Here is an 18,435-nt window from a genome sequence, read left to right as displayed (position 1 = left end):
ATTTTTTCTGATGTATGGGGACCAAGTGCTGTTACCTCGAGCTATAACTCTCGTTATTATGTTTGTTTCTTGGATGATTGTACAAAATTCATTTGGTTTTTCCCTCTCAAAAATAAATCTGAAGTTGAAAATATTTTCTTTCAATTTCAAACATATGTTGAACGTCACTTTGATACAAAAATTAAAGCGGTTCAAACCGATTGGGGTGGTGAATTTCGCCGCCTCAATACTTATTTCAAAAATTGTGGCATTGAACATCGTATTGCTTGTCCTTATACTCATGAACAAATGGGTTCCGTTGAAAGACGCCATCGTCAAATTGTTGAAATGAGACTTGCTTTATTAGCTCATTCAAAACTTCCTCAATCCTATTGGGAAGATGCTTTTCAAACGGCTACTTATATTATTAATCGTTTGCCAACTAAAATTTTGAATAACCTCTCTCCGTTTGAAAAAGCTTATCACAAAAAGCCAAATTACGATTTTATGCGTGTCTTTGGTTGTGCGTGTTGGCCCAACCTACGACCCTATAATCGTCACAAAATTGATTTTCGCTCCAAAACTTGTATTTTTGTAGGCTATAGTCTCTCACATCAGGGGTACAAATGCCTAGACTTATCAACAGGAAAAATTTATGTATCTCGACACGTGGTCTTTGATGAATCTTTATTTCCATATCAAAAATCAGATTCTCCCTCTCTCGGTCAATCTCAGTCAGACACGGCATCCCTTCCTTTTGATTTACATTCCACACGTCCGCACATGCTAACTCCACATACAGGTTCTCAATTATCTCCACCTAATCCCATGCCACTTGAATTTGATCTAATGCCACATACCACTCCAACGGTATTGCACCAGTCAGATGATGCCAACGCTTTGGACCCGCATGCTGCTACTAGCTCGACAACTGCTGCACTTCCACATCCCAATACCTTGCCACGCCAAGTGTCCACAACTGCTACCACCCAGCGCATGGTCACCCGGTCCCAAACTAATCACCTCAAGCCAAAATTGCCGTACGTAGGATATATCAAATATCCTCTTCCAAGAGCTCTTCTTGCTGAGGTAAATACTTCTTACGTTGAGCCAAGTTGTTTCACCGAAGCAAAATCTACCTCTTTCCATCAGCTTAAGCTTTTGGGACAAGTGGTGATTTCACATGGTATCAGAGCCAGGTTCTGAGTTCGAACCCTGACTCTACACTCTATCCCATTTAATTAAATATTCCACTTGTTGGGCTTACTCATTGAGAGAAAGTCTGGCCCACAAGTGAGGGGGAGTGTTAAGATATAAAAATAATAAAATCTACCTCTTTCCATCAGCTTAAGCTTTTGGGACAAGTGGTGATTTCACAACTTCCAATTCCAATAAATACAAATAGAAAATCTGCATTGAATAGTGCATTCTATGATTGAAGATGACTCATTTCATTAACCAGCATTTTTAGCAATAGAAGGACAGGATGGGATGGTACAGCGGACAACCAGAGAAGTCCTTGCAAACCTAATCTTCCAGGAAATAAAGATTGACATTGAACTGAACCTGAAATTCTACTTTATGCAACCATTTTGTATTTCGACATATGTAGATGGGCAGTAGGGGTGGGGCTGGGGCACCCCTTCCCCGCAACCCACCCCGCATGGGGCGGGAGATGGGGTTTTCACCCTTGTTCCCTACCCCCGGGATGCGGGGGCGGGGTACCCCGCCCCGATGGGCTGTGTCCTTCTACTTAAAAAAATATTTTATTTTATTTGATTTAAAAATTATTTCGAAGTGTAAAAGTAATTAAAAATATATTTTTAGACCCAAATTATAAATTTAAATTTTGTAAATATGACTATAATTTAAAAACTATATAATTTTTAAATTTGTTAATGCATATTTTATGTAAATTATAGTGTATTAGTTTTTAAACTATGTAGTTTTTAAATTTGTCAATACATATTTTATGAACAAGTCTAACAAATTGTAATTATATTTATATATATATAATTTGTAAAATATAAATATATATTTATGTTTATATATATGTATATAATATATATATATATAAATGTAAGCAGGGACTGGGTGGGGCGGGGCAACGGCGCCCGCTACCCTGGCCCTGCTACCCACCCCTAGTACTGATCAGAACAACTTCAGCACCATTCGGCTTTACAACAACAGTACTACGAACGAAGTCAAAGTTAACATAGGGCCACTTGGTAATTAAGAAGAACAAAAACTAGAGTAATCCCGAGACTTGAATTATGGGCCTGAATCGAACATCACCCAAGATAGTCTCTTACCAAAGCCATGGCTCAACGGATGAGACTCTAGAGAGATGTTTAGGACAGTCCTTTAACAATAATGCATACATGATACATGTCCAAGCAGTAATGCATACCTGTCCAAGATAAGTAATATAGTAAATATTTTTTTTATTGAATAATCGCTTATCCTATGTTCTGATTGTCATATTATATATATTTTTCCAGTCCGGTTTGGGACACCAACCGCGTACCAAATGCTGAGGTGGATTGAGTGTCAGATGTTATTTTTACATTATATTTAAAAAAGATGAAGAGAAAAGAAAGAAGAAGAAAGAGTTTAATCAGACTTTTCCCTCACCTAAAGGCCCCTCAAGCGTTGGAATGTGCCCGTGATTTCGAGACGAGGTAGAAGAAAAAAGACAAAGAAGGACTGTGAGATCTCAATTTTTATTAGTTATAGTGTTATTTTATTTGTGTTATTATGTTGTTTATACTCTTGGTATTTTATTATTTAGGTGTGTTATTATTTATTTTGGTATGTTAGGTTTTTATTATTATTATTTTTATATGTGTTATTTTAAATTATTGTATTTTAATTATTTATTGTTTTGGTCTGTTTTAAATTGAGTTTTTATTTCCTTGCTATTTTTATTTATTTTATTGATGTTATTTTTGTAGTATTTTATTTGTAGTGGATTTTATTTATTTGTGGGCTTTTTATTTTAATTAGTAGTGTTTTAGATTGTTGGGCCGTGTGTGTTGTGTGTGTTTGCTGAAGCCCAGCCGAAGACCGGCCCAGCCCGCGAGAACCCAGCCCCCACTAACTCAAACGGCGCCGTTTTGGATGGAGCTAGGGCTCCATCTTTTTCTCCTCTGCGCCGCATGCTGCTGCTGCTTCTTCTTTCTCCTTCTTCTTCATTTCTTCTTTATTTCTTCTTCTTCCATCCGAGTTCCACGCAGCTGCTGTCGAAGTGGATCCCAGCCGTGAGCCACCTCCACCTTCTCTCTCTCTCTCTCTCTCTCTCTCTCTCTCTCTCTCTCTCTCTCTCTCTCTCTCTCTCTCTCTCTCTCTCTCTCGTGTCGTTCGGCATGCACACCAGGGCTCGCTGTCAACCCGTGGCTTCGCACGGTCACCACTTCCTTCCGCAAGCTTCTCGGTGGCGTTGGGCATGTCTTCCGTGTGTGCCGCCGTGCCACGCGTCCGCGCGAGACCTTCTCCACTACCACGCACGGCTTGAGCTTTCATTACTCTTCTGCGCCCGATCGACACGGGTGCCTTGCAAACCGCCACTTTGGTCTATTTATAGGCCTCGGCATCTCCATTGTTGGGGGATCCGAGAACAACTTCCTCTTTAGCTCTATCATTTTTGGGTTGATTATTTCTTTGTGATTTTGTTAGGAATCCAAAAGCTTGAGGCTGCTTTTGGCCGTGCTTGGTGTTTGTTCTAAATTGAGGAATTTTGTTGGTTGTTTCCGTGAATCAAAACTGTGAGTGTGAGGGCTGTCGGGCACTGTGTTGCCTTGTACCATTGTTGCGCTGCCGCTTGTACAATTGTCCATTTCGTCATGTATGTAATTTTTCATCTAAGTGATATTAATTAGCTTTATAACTGTTGTTTAATTATAAATTGTTGGTTTATTGGAAATATATTGTATTTGTTGAAGTGTTGGGCTTTAAACGATGTTGTGGAAAATTGGGCCTTGGGCCGGATTGGAGGATGAGATTATGCTTGTGGTTGTGAAACTGTATTTCGACATTTATTGAGAATTTGTAAATGAAGTATTTAGATGCGTATTCTAATAAACTGTTGAAAAGCATATTTATCGTTTTATTAAATTGTGCGGTGATGTTACGAAGTCTGTTGGATATTGATACTGTTGCGTGGATGCGTGTGTTTCACGATCCCAAGCCGAGATGGGGTATTATCTCGGTGGAGCTCCTCTGGTCACTCGGGAACGTAACATACTGATGTGACATTCCCTGAGTTGTTGCAGGGCGACGACGGGAACGGACGAGACGGTAACGCTCTCGTACCGATTTCGTGACCTTTGGCTGGCAAGGTTAGAGGATGCTTGGCCATGTACGCGCTGAGCGCGGAACTGAGCATCGCTCGTTACGAAGTCTCATGCACGGACGTTACCCATGATGTGACGAAGAGAGCCAGGTTGTGTGAACGGTCCATAGGGGAGACTGTGGCACATGCTTAATAAAATAGTGGTTATGATTGGACCAAAATGAGATTTTGGCGTGAGTGGTTAAAAAGGGTATTTTGGGAAAAATAACATGTACTGTTATTTTATGTGGATTATGTCCGTATAGGGACGCGCGATTTTATATATCTCTTGGATGTTATTTCGGTTAATTACTTGCTGAGATGTCATAATCTCATTGTGACGTTTTACCCTATGGTTCCGTTTTATGGTGTCGTAGAGTCTGACGCAGAGCCCGAGTTTGAACCTGAAGGGCCGACTTTGCCAGATGTATAAGTTGCTGATTTGTTGTTCAGCGTTTTGAGATTTGTTTTCCTTCTGATACTTCATGTCTTTAATTTATCTGTCGGATGACTGTATAATTCTTGTAAAGTTATTTTTACTGTTTTTGAACAAATTCTGGTACTGAATAAAGAAAGACTTTTTATTTCTCCACTGTGTATATTTTTGTACACTTATTGCATGTTGTACACACTCGAAGCACTGGTCGATGGAGTGCGTGATCCGTGTGATCATCATCTCGGTGTCACGAACTCCACTTAAATAACACGTGGGAGTCGAGGGCGCCACAAGGACGAAGTCGAGGAGTATTGCCGCAAAGCATTTTCCTTTGTGATCTAGATCAGATCCTCAGTCGCCATGGATGTTCAATTAATGTAACTGATTTGGTTTCCTGGCTTTGAATGGAGTTGCATGAATTGGGTTTTGGTGTGTATGTAATTTTTACCGTGACTCCGTGAGTATTCACCGTTTATGGGTCGGAAATGATTACTTGAATTAATGAATTTGGTTTGATGTTTGAAATTTATTTTCTTGGAATAGCAGTAGTGACCAATCAATCCTAAAAATAAATAATTTCCAAAATAAATGCAGAAACGGTGGTTTGAAGCGAATTTAAGCTGTGAAAAAATATAGATAAAAAAATACATATAAGAGGGGCAAATTGCAGCGCATTGTGAATTTGTATCGCAACCGAGGAACAATGGTTCAAGAGAGAGATGTCGGTGTTCAGGTTCTCACCCTTCTACGTAAATATTCAAATTCATAGGATTTCTGAATCAGTGGTACAGAAGGGTTTGGGAGAGAGAAACAAAAATCAATCGATACACTCTTTGAATAATTTGGGAGAGAGGAATACAAATATTTTAAACCGTTTTAATTCGGGGCACCCTCATTCGCCCGCCCCCGCATCTAGTCCCCTATTGGGGCGGGGGCCCAATCCTGCCCCGGCCCCGCTTATATGTTTATATGTATATATATTATATATAAATATAAATATATATTTATATTTTATAAATTTTTTATATATAAATATATATTACAATTTGTTAGACTTGTTCATAATGTATGCACTAATAAATTTAAAAATTATATAGTTTAAAAATTAATACACTACAATTTATATAAAATATGTATTAATAAATTTAAAAATTATATAATTTTTAAATTATAGTCATATTTATAAAATTTAAATTTATAATTTGAATCTAAAAATATATTTTTAATCACTTTTAAACTTATAAATAATTTTTAAATTTAATAAAAAAATATAATCTATTTTTTAAAGATTTCCAATCCACCGCCACATCCCGCCCATGCGGGGTGGGGGCTATCTCGCACCGTAAATTGCGGGTAGCAATCCTAATTTTACTCCAGGTGGAGGTCGGTGCACGATTGGTCCCTCAAATTAGCTGCATTAAGACTTTTCCATATTTTTCAAATTAAAAATCCAAGCAATTATCTTACATAATCTTTGGGTTAACCAAAATTGTTGACTTTCGGTTCGATTATTCATTTTTTATTTTTCTCTTTTGCATTTTTAAAGAGCGGCGAAGCCGCGAAAGTGAGATAAAGTGAGACATATGTTATCTTCTTTTGATTATCCAAGGGAATCTGTCGGATGCCATGGATAATCATTTATTTGAATACATCGAACATAATCGTGGCGAACGAGATTAATTAATTAATTAAAGTCTAATTAAGTCTATCGTTTACCTATTATTTCGGGTGTGCAACACAGCAACCAGTAATTTTTCAGTTAATGGCTTCCACAAGCACCGAGACAGACTCTTCATCACGTCACTGGAAATATGATGTTTTCCTTAGTTTCCATGGCAAGGACACCCGTCGGGGTTTTACAAGCCATCTATACGATGCTTTGAAACAGGAAGGCATTATAGCCTTTAGGGACGACGAAAAACTGAAGAGAGGAGAGTTCATAAATTCAGGGCTCTTGAAAGCAATAGAAGAATCCAAGTATGCGGTCGTTGTTCTCTCACAAAACTACGCTTCTTCGAGGTGGTGCTTGATTGAACTTGCCAAGATCGTTCAATGCAGTAATGATATGGATCTGGTAATTTTGCCCGTTTTCTATCATGTGGATCCTTCTCAGGTGAGGAAACAGGCTGGTACTTTTGCAATACCCTTTTTCAAACATACAATAGATCCCAGGATTGCCATCAAAGACGTGCGAAGTTGGAAAGCTGCTTTCCGACAAGTGGGTGAGATCGCCGGATGGCATTTACATGATGGGTGAGCCTTACCAGCAGTTTCTTTCTTGCTTTTTTGTTTTATATTCTTACGTTCTGGGGGGCTCGCGTTGTTTTCGCAAGCAGTAACCCGAAATGATTGAATTGGTATATATTCCTTTACTATAGTGAAGCTAATCATTCTACATCATAAAACATTTTGGCTTTTTCTGATTAATTTCCACAATCTCATCAATTATTTTCCTACCCTCTTTATAGGCATGAATCAACGGTTGTCAAAAATATTATTGAAAGGATACATGGGGAACGGAATATTCAACTCCAAAGTGATCCCTATGGCCTTGTTGGAATAGAGTCCCGAGTGATGGACATGGTGAACTTACTTGACATAGGATTGGATGATGTTCGTTTCATAGGGATTTCTGGGATGGGCGGAATTGGTAAGACGACTTTGGCACAAATTATCTACAATAGATTTTCTTATCAATTTGAAGCTAGCAGCTTTATTTCGTGTGTCAGGGAAGAAACTGAACGTCATGGTCTAGTTTATTTACAAAGAAAACTTCTATCTGACATCCTCATGGAGAGAGAGATTATAAACACCTGGGATGATGGTAGGGTAATCAAAGAGATGGAGAGTAGACTGTGTAAACGAAGGGTGTTTCTTATTCTTGATGATGTAAATGAAAACAAGCAACTAGAAGCATTGGCAGGGAGGTGTGAATGGTTTGGAAGAGGGAGTAGAGTTGTTGTAACAAGTAGAGAGAAACAAGTGTTGAATAGTCATGGAGTTTGTAATATATATCCAGTAAGACAACTATACCATGATGAAGCACTGCAACTCTTTAGTTGGAAAGCCTTCAAGAAACCCCATCCTGAAGAGAATTTTTTGGGTCTATCTGAAGATTTTGTAAATTATGCTAATGGTCTTCCTTTAGCTCTCAAGGTTTTGGGTTCCTCGTTGTTTAATAAAAAAAAAGGCATATGGAAAAGTGCGAGGGATCAACTAAAAGAAAATCTTAATGGTGATATTTTGAAAACACTTAAAACAGGTTTTGATGCACTCAAGCCTGCAGAGAGGAACTTATTTTTGGATGTAGCATGTTTTTTCAGGGGATGGGACAAAGATCGTGTTAAGACTATTCTAAAAAGTTGTGGTTATTGCTCAGATATCAATATAGATGTACTTGTGGACAAATCTCTGATGAGTTTCTCAGGGAATGACTTATGGATGCATGATTTGTTACAAGAAATGGGTCAAGAAATTGTTTGTGATGAATCTCGGGAAGAGCCTGGCCGACGTAGTAGGTTGTGGGTTTGGAAGGATGTGCTTCATGTATTGAACAACAATACTGTAAGTAGATTATTTACTATATACATGCAAATGAAAAATGTAAATAAATATTTTTTTCCCAACTATATCTCCTTATGGATTTCATTGCTGTTGGTACTAGGGAACAGAACAAGTTAAAGGCATAGTCCTTGACTTTCCTCCACAGAGAGATCAGGAACACTTGAACGCTGATGCCTTCTCAAAGATGAAAAATTTGAGATTTCTTAAGATCAGTAATGTGCACTTTCCTCAAGGCATAGATTATCTTTCGAATGAGTTACGTCTTATCATATGGGATGGTTACCCTCTAAAATCCTTACCAACTAGTTTCCAATCAGAAGATCTCATTCAACTCAGTATGCATTGCAGCCATATTGAACAATTATGGAAGGGAATTAGGGTAAGTTTTACATTAATTATGGGAGTGTGTATTTTCTCGTTTAATTTAAAATTAATTTTGTTTTTTGCTGAGTCTTTTATGATCAGGTTTTCATTTTGTCACAGAATTTTGAAAATTTAAGGGTTATTGACCTGCGTGACTCCCCAAATTTGATCGAAACACCAGACTTCCATGGAGTCCCCAATCTCGAGACTCTGTTTCTTCGAGGTTGTGCAAGCTTGTTAAAGGTGCACCCATCCCTTGGAGCTCTCAAACTACTTGTTACGTTAAATCTAGAAGGTTGTAAATGTCTTGAAAGCCTTCCAGAGAAGATTTCAATGGTATCTCTTAAATTTTGTATTCTTTCTGGCTGTTCCAAACTTGAGAAGTTTCCTGAAATAGTGGGAAGTATGACATCTTTGTTGAAGCTTAATTTGAGCGGTACTGCCATAGAAGAACTACCACCTTCATTTGAGAGTTTATCTGGCCTTCAGATTTTGATTTTAGAAGGTTGTAAAAGCATTTCAATTCTTCCGAGGGTTATCTTTAGTTTGTCATCCCTTGGATCTCTCATCTTATCTGGTTGTTCAGAACTTGACAAAATGCCAGAGGATTTGAGGAGCATGGAATGCTTGGAGGAGCTTGATACAAATGTAACTGGTTTTAGACAAGGCCCATCCTCCATTTTACATGTGAAGAGCCTTAAAAGACTGTACTTAAACGGATGCAAGGGTCTGGGACCTAAATCATTGGATTTGCTCTTCTGTTGTTGCATCTGTCATCTAAGCTCTTTATTATTGCTGGATCTAGGAGACTGCAATCTATCTGATGGAGCAATGCCCCGTGACCTTAGAGGCCTATCCTCACTAGAGACTCTAAATCTCAGAGGGAACAAGTTTAGGAGCATACCATATAGCATCTGTCACCTAAGTTCTTTGCTATTTCTGGATCTAAGTGAGTGCGATCTATCGGATGGAGCAATCCCCAGTGACCTCAGAGCTTTATCCTCACTACGAACTCTAAAACTCAGAGGGAACAAGTTTACGTGCATACCAAATAGCATCTGTCACCTAAGTTCTTTGCAATTTCTGGATCTAAGCAACTGCAATCTATCGGATGGAGCAATCCCCAGTGACCTTAGAGGTCTATCCTCAATAGGGCGTCTAGATCTCAGTGGTAACAAGTTTAGGAGCATACCAGATAGCATCAGTCGCCTCAGCTCTTTAACAATGCTTGATCTAAGCAACTGCAATCTATCGAATGAAGCAATCCCCAGTGATCTTAGTGGCCTATCCTCACTACTGTCTCTCGATCTCAGTGGCAACAATTTTTCGAGCATAGCAGATCGTATCTGGCAACTTTCGCACCTCGAAGAACTTTTATTAAGAAATTGTAGTATGCTTCAATCGTTGCCAACACTTCCATCAAGTCTATCGTATGTATGGACTCACGGCTGTACTTCGTTGGAGAGGTGTTTTGATGAAACTTCAGATGCAGCAGGCGCTATTGTTGATTACTCTGCACCAGCTGAGCATGAAGCTAAAAGATATTGCTCTTTTCAAAAGTTGACAGAAGCACAATTTGGAAGAGCCCTTGAGGTCTTCTCTCTCTCTCTCTCTCTCTCTCTCTCTCTCATACATAGACATGCGTAACCCGCATACATTTTATCATATTCTTGTTTTCTTTTTTTTCATTTCTCAATTCTTTACAGGCAGAAATGTACAAAGGGATGGGCAGTGTATTTGTCTCTGAATATTCTTTGCTTATTCCTGAAATACCAGAGTGGTTCGCCGTTCAGCGTGCTGAATCCTCAGCAAGAATCCTGCTGCATCTCGAATCAGATGATAATAGTAAGTGGTCAGTGTATGCCATGTTTATTGTATATGAAGTCCGCGAGCACGAAAATTCAAATTCTAGGACTTCCGAGGGTCACCAGCTTTTTTGTCATTTCGTGACTGATGAAGGTCGTCTGCAAAGCTTGGAACTTCCGGAACGACTGCACCTCTATAATGTAGTTGTTGTTAAGCTAATTGGAATTTTAGTATATGTACCACGTGCGTGGTTTTCAAAAGTTGCAAATAACGTTGATAAATGGAGCTTCATTGAAGCTTCAGTTACAACCGGATGCCCGGGCGGGAACGTGAAAAAGTTTGGGGTGCGTCTACTAAATGAGCAAGAAGCTTTGAAGCTCGTTGAAGAAGCACGAGCAAAGTCTGGGTAATGTACTTTGGCAGCCATTTAAGCTATTAGGTACGAACTTGTTGAGCTTGCTACAAGTGTTGCCGAGGCAAATCATACTCATCGAAGGATTCTAATTCCAATGGCATCCTTTGTTAATGCGGAAAAAGTTTCTAGAGTTGACTTGATCATTCTGCTCAAATCAGACCTTCAGGAATTGCTTTCAAAACGCTTTGCGGTTAAGAACGCTATGTAACTATGTCCAAAACAAAATTTACAAATTTAGTTTTCCTCAAAGCGCATCAGGAATATTGCCATGGTCCAGACTCCATTACTCATAGTTTTGAGGATGATGCAAGCATCTATATGCATGCCTCCGTTATCTGTATGATGAGAAGTCTTTGATTAATGAATTCTCTTTATATGCTTCTTGTGCTTTCTGGAGCATCCGACTCTTTCTGGTACGAATCCTCACTAAAAAAAAAAAAAAATTCGCAACTTCTAGCGTCTACTGTCTTGAACACTACACAGGAATTATAAAAACCCTCGTTAATAAATAAATTTATAAATTGATGAATTTAATTTCAGTAAAGTAACTTTATGGTCGGAGACTTCTCGTCTAAAAATCACGAGACATTTCAAAAAGGTCCCGTGTCGTGTTCTTTGTGTTGGGATTGAACAGAGGCTCATCACTCATTTTTCCCAGCGTTGATCGGTTGACTAAAGGGAAGCCTATCATTCACCTATCGTGTAAAATAATTACGAATCCCATTTCATATTACATTATTTCTTCTCTCTTCAACGCAGACATCTTTGAATGCAATAGAGATTCATGTCTTCAATGTATTGTTTGAATTAAATAATCCAATTTGGAGGAAGAATAATTGAAAAATTATACACTATCCAGGAAATTTCGAAGGATGAGGTCTATCTTTATTTTGATTGAACCGTCCAATATGATTAAAGAATGAATAATGTTAGATTCCAACTATTTATTTATTTATTTTTTAATCAATTTATAGCGAGTTTTGAAATTTTCTTTTTAAAATTTTTTAAAATAATAATAATATATTTTTTAAAATAATATATTTTTTTCTATTTAATGAATAATTTGGACATGTAATCTTCAAATAAAATTTCTCTTAATTAATACTGTTAATAGAGTTGGACTTTGATGCCATAGCCTTCCAACTTGTTGACAACCAGTTTATAACTTATGGTGTAGCTGTAAGTGGACCAAAGGGAACCACGTTTGTACCCACCCCCAGCTTGCAACTACACATTTTGTTTTTTCGGTTTTTTATTTTTAAAGGATTTTTATTTTTTATTTTTTATTTTTAAACATAAGATGTTTCAGTGACTTCACAGAGCAGACTGCCAGAGTTTCTTTATATGTATTTTTTTTTTAAGGAGTGCTACCGTAATAAAAAAATTATATAAAATAATTTTACACATTATAATTTTATGTGATCTGTTAAATTTATTTTATAATAAAAATAATTTTATAATTTGACGAATCATATTTAGTTATATCAATTTTTATAATTACTTTTATATAATTTTTTTGGAGCTGAAGGCATTTTCTATTTTTTTTTTATGAGTTATTCTATGTAGTAGTTAAATACTTTACACTGCTTTTATTTATTTATTTATTTTTCGATAAATGTATGGTGTAGAGTTTTCTTTCTTGTATAAATACGTGATATTGATTTTTTTTTTATACTTAAATCTTATAAAATAAATTATTATGCTAGTAATTAAATTAAATGACACGCTTTTCCATTGTCAAAGGGATGCAGCCAGCTGTGTGCTCATAATTGGAACAGAGGACTAGGAAGACTGGTCGCTACTGGTTAAAAAAATGTGTTCAAAAAAATACATATAAAAAACAATAAATAAATAAATAAAAACTCAGAATCACTAGCAGAGCCCAGCGGCCAGCGGTGGGAGTAGCACCGCTCTTATGTTCTCTGGTTTTGTACAGTTGTTAGAAAGAAGTGCCTGTGAAAGTATGGAAAGAAGGGGACAAGAATTAGAACTAACTTAGGCCATGCTGCCTATGGATCTGATACGGAAATCTCTTCTTAGAGGGTGTGCAGAAATGCTCTGTTCCTATTAAGCTAGATAGGAAACTTCCCACCGGCTCCCATGAACACGCAACGAGTTTCTTCATCTTCATCTTCCTCTTCTCCTCCAGAACGTCGACGGAAATACGAAGTTTTCCTCAGTTTCCATGGCAAGGACACCCGCCTGGGTTTTACGGGGCATCTATATGATGCTTTGAAACAGAAAGGCATTATCGTCTTTAGGGACGACGAAAAACTCGAGCGAGGAGAGTTTATAAGTTCAGGGCTTTTGAAAGCAATAGAAGAATCCGAGTATGCAGTTGTCGTTCTCTCACCAAATTTCGCTTCTTCGAGGTGGTGCTTGATTGAACTTGCCAAGATCGTTCGATGTCGTAAAGATATGGGGCTGGTAGTTATGCCCGTTTTCTATCATGTGGATCCCTCTCACGTACGGCACCAGTCTGATACATTCGCAGAAGCCCTTGCTAAACATGAACAAAATTCCAAGATCATCAAAGAGGATGTGCAAACGTGGAGAGCTGCTTTGCGAGAAGTGGGTGAAACTAGCGGATGGCATATACAATTACAGGAAGGGTAAATCCTTTTTTTTTTTCTTTTCCAATTCGAACGAAGAGAATTCACAGATCTGTAAAAAGTATTCAAACTAAACTATACTCTCGACCTTTTGGCTTACACGGTATATTATTATTGTTGCATTGAAATTAAACATTGCCAAACGAATTTATTCCCAAAAAAAAAACATTCGCATTATTGATTTTACTTTCATTTTGAGTACTGTCCTTGAAATTAGATGTTTTTATTGTTTAATTTTATTTGAGATCGAACTTAAATTTTTTTAAATATGTATATATATATATATTTAGATTCATGTTTAGTTTAGCTCTCAATGGTTACCATTATCTCATCAAACCTATTTTCCTACCTTCTTTACAGGCATGAATCAATGTTTGTCAAAAAAATTGTTGCAAGTATATATAGCAAACGGAATATTCAACGCCAAAGTATTGTTTCCCATGACATTGTTGGAATAGAGTTCCGAGAAATGGAAATGATGAACTTACTAGACATTAAATTGGATGATGTTCGCTTTATAGGGTTTTATGGAATAGATGGAGTGGGTAAGACCACTTTGGCTGGGTTTATTTATGATAAAATTGCTCATCAATTTGAAGCTAGCAGTTTTATTTACGGTGTCAGTGAAGAAACTCAAAGTCATGGTGTAGTTCATTTACAAAGAAAAATCCTTTCTGAAATTCTCATGGAAAGAGAAATTATAAATGGGTGGGATGATCGTACGGTATACAATGAGATAAGGGATAGATTGCGTAGGCTAAGGGTGCTTATTATTCTTGATGATGTGAATGAAAACAAGCAACTGGAAGCCTTAGCAGGTAGTCATGAATGGTTTGGAAGAGGGAGTAGAGTTATTGTAACGAGTAAAGAGAAACAAGTGTTGAATAGCCATGGAGTGCGTATTATATATACAGTTAAGGAGCTTGGTGATGATGAAGCTCTGCAACTCTTTTGTCAGAACGCCTTCAAGAAACCCCATCCTGAAGATAATTATGCGGATCTATCCAAAGATTTTGTGAATTATGCTAAAGGTCTTCCTAGAACTCTTAAAGTTTTGGGTACCTTCTTGTTTGGTAAAACAATAGATGAATGGAAACGTGTCTGGGATCAACTAAAAGAAAATCCTGATAGAGGTGTTTTGGAGATGCATGACTTGCTACGAAAATTGGATCAAGAAAGGGTTCTTCGTGAATCTAATGAAGAGCTTGACCAATATAGCAGGTTGTGGGTTTTTAAGGATGTGCTTCTTGTACTGAAGAATAATACTGTAAGGAGGTTATTTATTACAGATATAGAATTATTGGATCACATATATATATATATATGCATATATCATTATTGTAATTGTTTTTTTCCAACTTCCACTATGCTGATTTCATTATTCTTGGGTACCAGGGAGCAGAAGAAGTTAGACACATAGTCCTTGACATACCTCCACAACAAGAGGAGCACTTGCGTTTTGTTTGGATAGGCATTATTAAGGAGAATGTTTTCTTTGCCCCTGTTTTAGAAACACCAGACTTGAGGGTCATTGTACAAAAAATATCTAATCACAAGGGTGATCTTGATCAGGTGCCTGAGTTTCAGAGTGACGAATATGCAATCAAACAGCTGAAGCAATTGCTGCGTCAAAGGGGAGGTCCTATATCGTTGATACTGGATGACGATGTCTTCTTGTCTGGATCAGAATCCCTTCTTCTTGAGAAGTTTGAGCTCCGTATGCCAAATTGCAATATTCTGGTTACTTCAGGAAGTAAATCTCCAAGATATAGCTTTACCTATAATTTAAAATCATTAAATGATGAAGGTGCCATGACTCTTTGTTGTCACTCAGCAACTCCACAAGATGGGAGCTCTTCATCTCCGGATGAGATGATTGTCAAAAAGGTACCTTGTCAATCTTTGGTATATAGTAGGAAATACAAAAATTGTTTATGTTAATCATAATTTTACCTTTTGGTAAATTCAAGAATCATACTATCGAATTTAAGAAATTATTGCAATGATATGTAGGTATGGCCTGCTTGGCAGTGCGAGAGTATACACCTAAAGAAACTGAGCATCAACAATTGTCATAAGCTGTCTGCACTGCCTAAAGAGATTGGAAATCTGAATAATTTGGAAGAGCTTAGGCTAATGTCCTGTACCGTTTTGTCCAAATTACCAGATACAATAGGAATGCTCCATCGGTTACATATTCTTGACATATCTCACTGCCCTGCTTTGTTGAATTTACCGAACACAATCGGAAGGCTTCATGGGCTACACACTCTTCGTATATCTCATTGCGCCATTTTTTCGGGTTTACCAGATACAGTAGGAATGCTTTCTGGGTTACGTTTTCTTGAAATATCACACTGTACCAGTTTGTCTAATTTGCCAGTGACGATCGGAGAGCTTCGTGAGTTGCAAATCCTTCATATATCTCATTGCTCCGCTTTGACAACTTTGCCGGACACAATAGGAATGCTCCTTGGGTTAAGGATTCTTTGCATATCTTGCTGCTCCGTTCTCTCAAATTTGCCAGAGACAATCGGAAGGCTTCATAGGTTACAGATTCTAGGCATATCGGGCTGCACCGCTTTGTCAGATTTGCCAGAGACAATCGGAGGGCTTCGGGGGTTACGGATCCTTGGCATATCGGGCTGCCCCTCTATGTCGGATTTACCAGATACAATTGGAATGCTTCAGGGGTTATCGATTCTTGGCGTATCTCACTGCTCCACTTTGTTGAATTTGCCAAATACAATCGGATTGCTCGAAGGATTACGGATACTTGGCATATCTCACTGTCGTGCTTTGTCGGATTTGCCAGAGACAATCGGAAGGCTCCATGGTTTATCTATTATCGGCGTATCTCACTGCTCCGCCTTGTTGAATTTACCAAAGACAATCGGAAATCTCCACGGGTTACGGATCCTTGGCATATCTCACTGCCCCGTTTTTTCAAACTTGCCAGATGAAATCGGACATCTCAGTGGGTTGCGGATCCTTGGCATATCTCACTGTCCTGCTTTGTCGGATTTACCAGAGACAATCGGAATGCTCATTGGGTTGCGGATTCTTGGCATATCTCACTGCCCTGCGTTTTCAAATTTTCCAGGGACAATTCGAAGGCTCCAGGGTTTACAGATTCTTGACATATCTAATTGCCCAGTTTTGTCAAATTTGCCAGAAACAATAGGAATGCTCCACGAGTTTCGAATTTCGGACATCCCACTGATGGAGCATTAGCAACTAGCAAGTTGCCATTACACATTGGTAAGCCGTGAAGTGTTTTCCTTTTTCTTTTTTTTTTAAAATTTACACTAAAAGTTGGCACAGAGAGTGTGACCGGTTGCGGCCCTCAATTATTGAACTTTCAACATTTGTTCTAATTTATCTGATTCGTTCATTTGGATTTCGGGAGGCGAATGTTACGTACGTAATTGTACTAAATAATTAAGTAAAGAAAATATAGCTAGGGCATGAACTCCAAACACTTGACAATATTTTGATGAAATATAATGATTTTAATTTATAGTCGTTACAGTTAGGGGTGAAACCACTGTTTTAATTTTACGGTCGAAATTTTTTGTTTCGGCTGTCCGGCCGGTACAGGTACTATATCTGTTCCGTACCGGCTAAAATACCGGCCGTACCGGACTAAATTTAGGCCTATATCGGTCCCGGCCTATATTTCGGCGATCCGAGCGTTTTTTTTTTTTTTTTTTTCGTTTTTTCAAACTACAAACTTATTTTTTAACCCCTAATTCAGACTAAACTATTTATAATTTTTATATATAATTTATTTATATATCGATTATCCCGAAACGATATCCCGAAACGTTATCCCGAAACAGTACCGGTACCGAAATATTTCGTTCCAGTGCCTTGACCGGTACGATGTCCGGTACGGTATTCAAAACATTGGGTGAAACTGGTTCGGTTCGGTCTGATTTTGGAGAAATTTTAGAACATTTTAAAAATTTAAGAACCGATATGAACTCATTCATTATCGAAATCGGAACTTTCGATTTTTTCAGTTTCGGTTCGATCAGGTTCGATCCAGTATTTCAGTTTACCATTTACACGTGTAATATTATATATGTTTAATATTATAAGTTTTTTAATACTAAACTTAATTTTGAGAATTTAATATTTATTATTAACAATTACTAATTTTTAATGTTCAATTATAATAGAATAATATAAGTAATGCCTGACTTATTAGTGATATTAATAAACTTGAATAATAGGATTAAAATAGTATAATTAGTGTCTAAGTATACTAGTATATTAATTTTATGTTATAGGATTAGTAGACTTAAATAATAAGATTAGAATTTCATGTTATATTAATTAGAAATGTAGTATATAATATATAATAAAAATATAAAAATGATATATAATATAAAAAATTAAAAATATATATGTACTGATCTGGTTCGGTTTAAATCGGTTTTCAAAATATGAAAAATGGTACCGGATCGGTTTAGGATTGGTTTTCATTTTTAAGAACATTTATCGCACCGGACCAGAGGTTCAATCGATTTTTCAATTTTTTCCTACACCCCTAGTTACAATACTTATAGACATTGAAAATAGATTGAGAGCCCATTTGGAATACAGAGACGATCTCATCATTACAATTTTATCAAATTTTCACATAAAATATAATAAACAATTCAACATTTTCAAATTTCAAAATAAAAATAATATTCTAATAATATTTTATTAAACTCATCTAATCTAATCTAATCTCATCTCATTTTATCTCACTATCCAAATGCTGGGCTTAACAAATTAACCAACTTTAATAAAATAACTAACCCATAGCACATAAGCCGACATTTCTAATCCTAACCCATCACCAAGTCCTACTTGATAAACACTTAAAATAAAAAATTATATGCATAGCCCTTAACTAAATACTATTGCCCCTTTCTAT

General features: G+C 37.2%; 1 protein-coding gene across 1 annotated transcript; it reads left to right on the top strand.

Annotated features, from left to right (window-relative positions):
• Positions 1–6,507: 6,507 nt before the first annotated feature.
• On the top strand, positions 6,508–16,908 carry LOC109006338. The gene is made up of 10 exons (XM_035684317.1): positions 6,508–6,998; positions 7,214–8,309; positions 8,410–8,688; positions 8,775–10,265; positions 10,379–10,884; positions 10,945–11,083; positions 12,970–13,505; positions 13,866–14,772; positions 14,901–15,392; positions 15,519–16,908. The coding sequence occupies exons 1-10, from the start codon at positions 6,508–6,510 to the stop codon at positions 16,737–16,739; spliced, it is 7,158 nt and encodes a 2,385-aa protein (XP_035540210.1). The 3' UTR covers positions 16,740–16,908.
• Positions 16,909–18,435: the final 1,527 nt, after the last annotated feature.

Source organism: Juglans regia, chromosome 1 (assembly GCF_001411555.2).
Source record: "Juglans regia cultivar Chandler chromosome 1, Walnut 2.0, whole genome shotgun sequence".
Lineage (NCBI taxonomy): Eukaryota > Viridiplantae > Streptophyta > Magnoliopsida > Fagales > Juglandaceae > Juglans > Juglans regia.
The sequence above is the reverse complement of the archived record's forward strand: the minus strand, read 5'-3'. Positions and strand labels throughout refer to the sequence as shown.

Excerpts from the sequence above, each read along its gene's own strand:
- LOC109006338 (XM_035684317.1), top strand. The coding sequence starts at position 6,508 with ATGGCTTCCACAAGCACCGAGACAGACTCTTCATCACGTCACTGGAAA. Across the intron at positions 8,689-8,774 it reads AATTATGGAAGGGAATTAGG|GTTTTCATTTTGTCACAGAA; the intron begins GTAAGTTTTACA and ends TTTTATGATCAG. Across the intron at positions 14,773-14,900 it reads TTGTACTGAAGAATAATACT|GGAGCAGAAGAAGTTAGACA; the intron begins GTAAGGAGGTTA and ends CTTGGGTACCAG.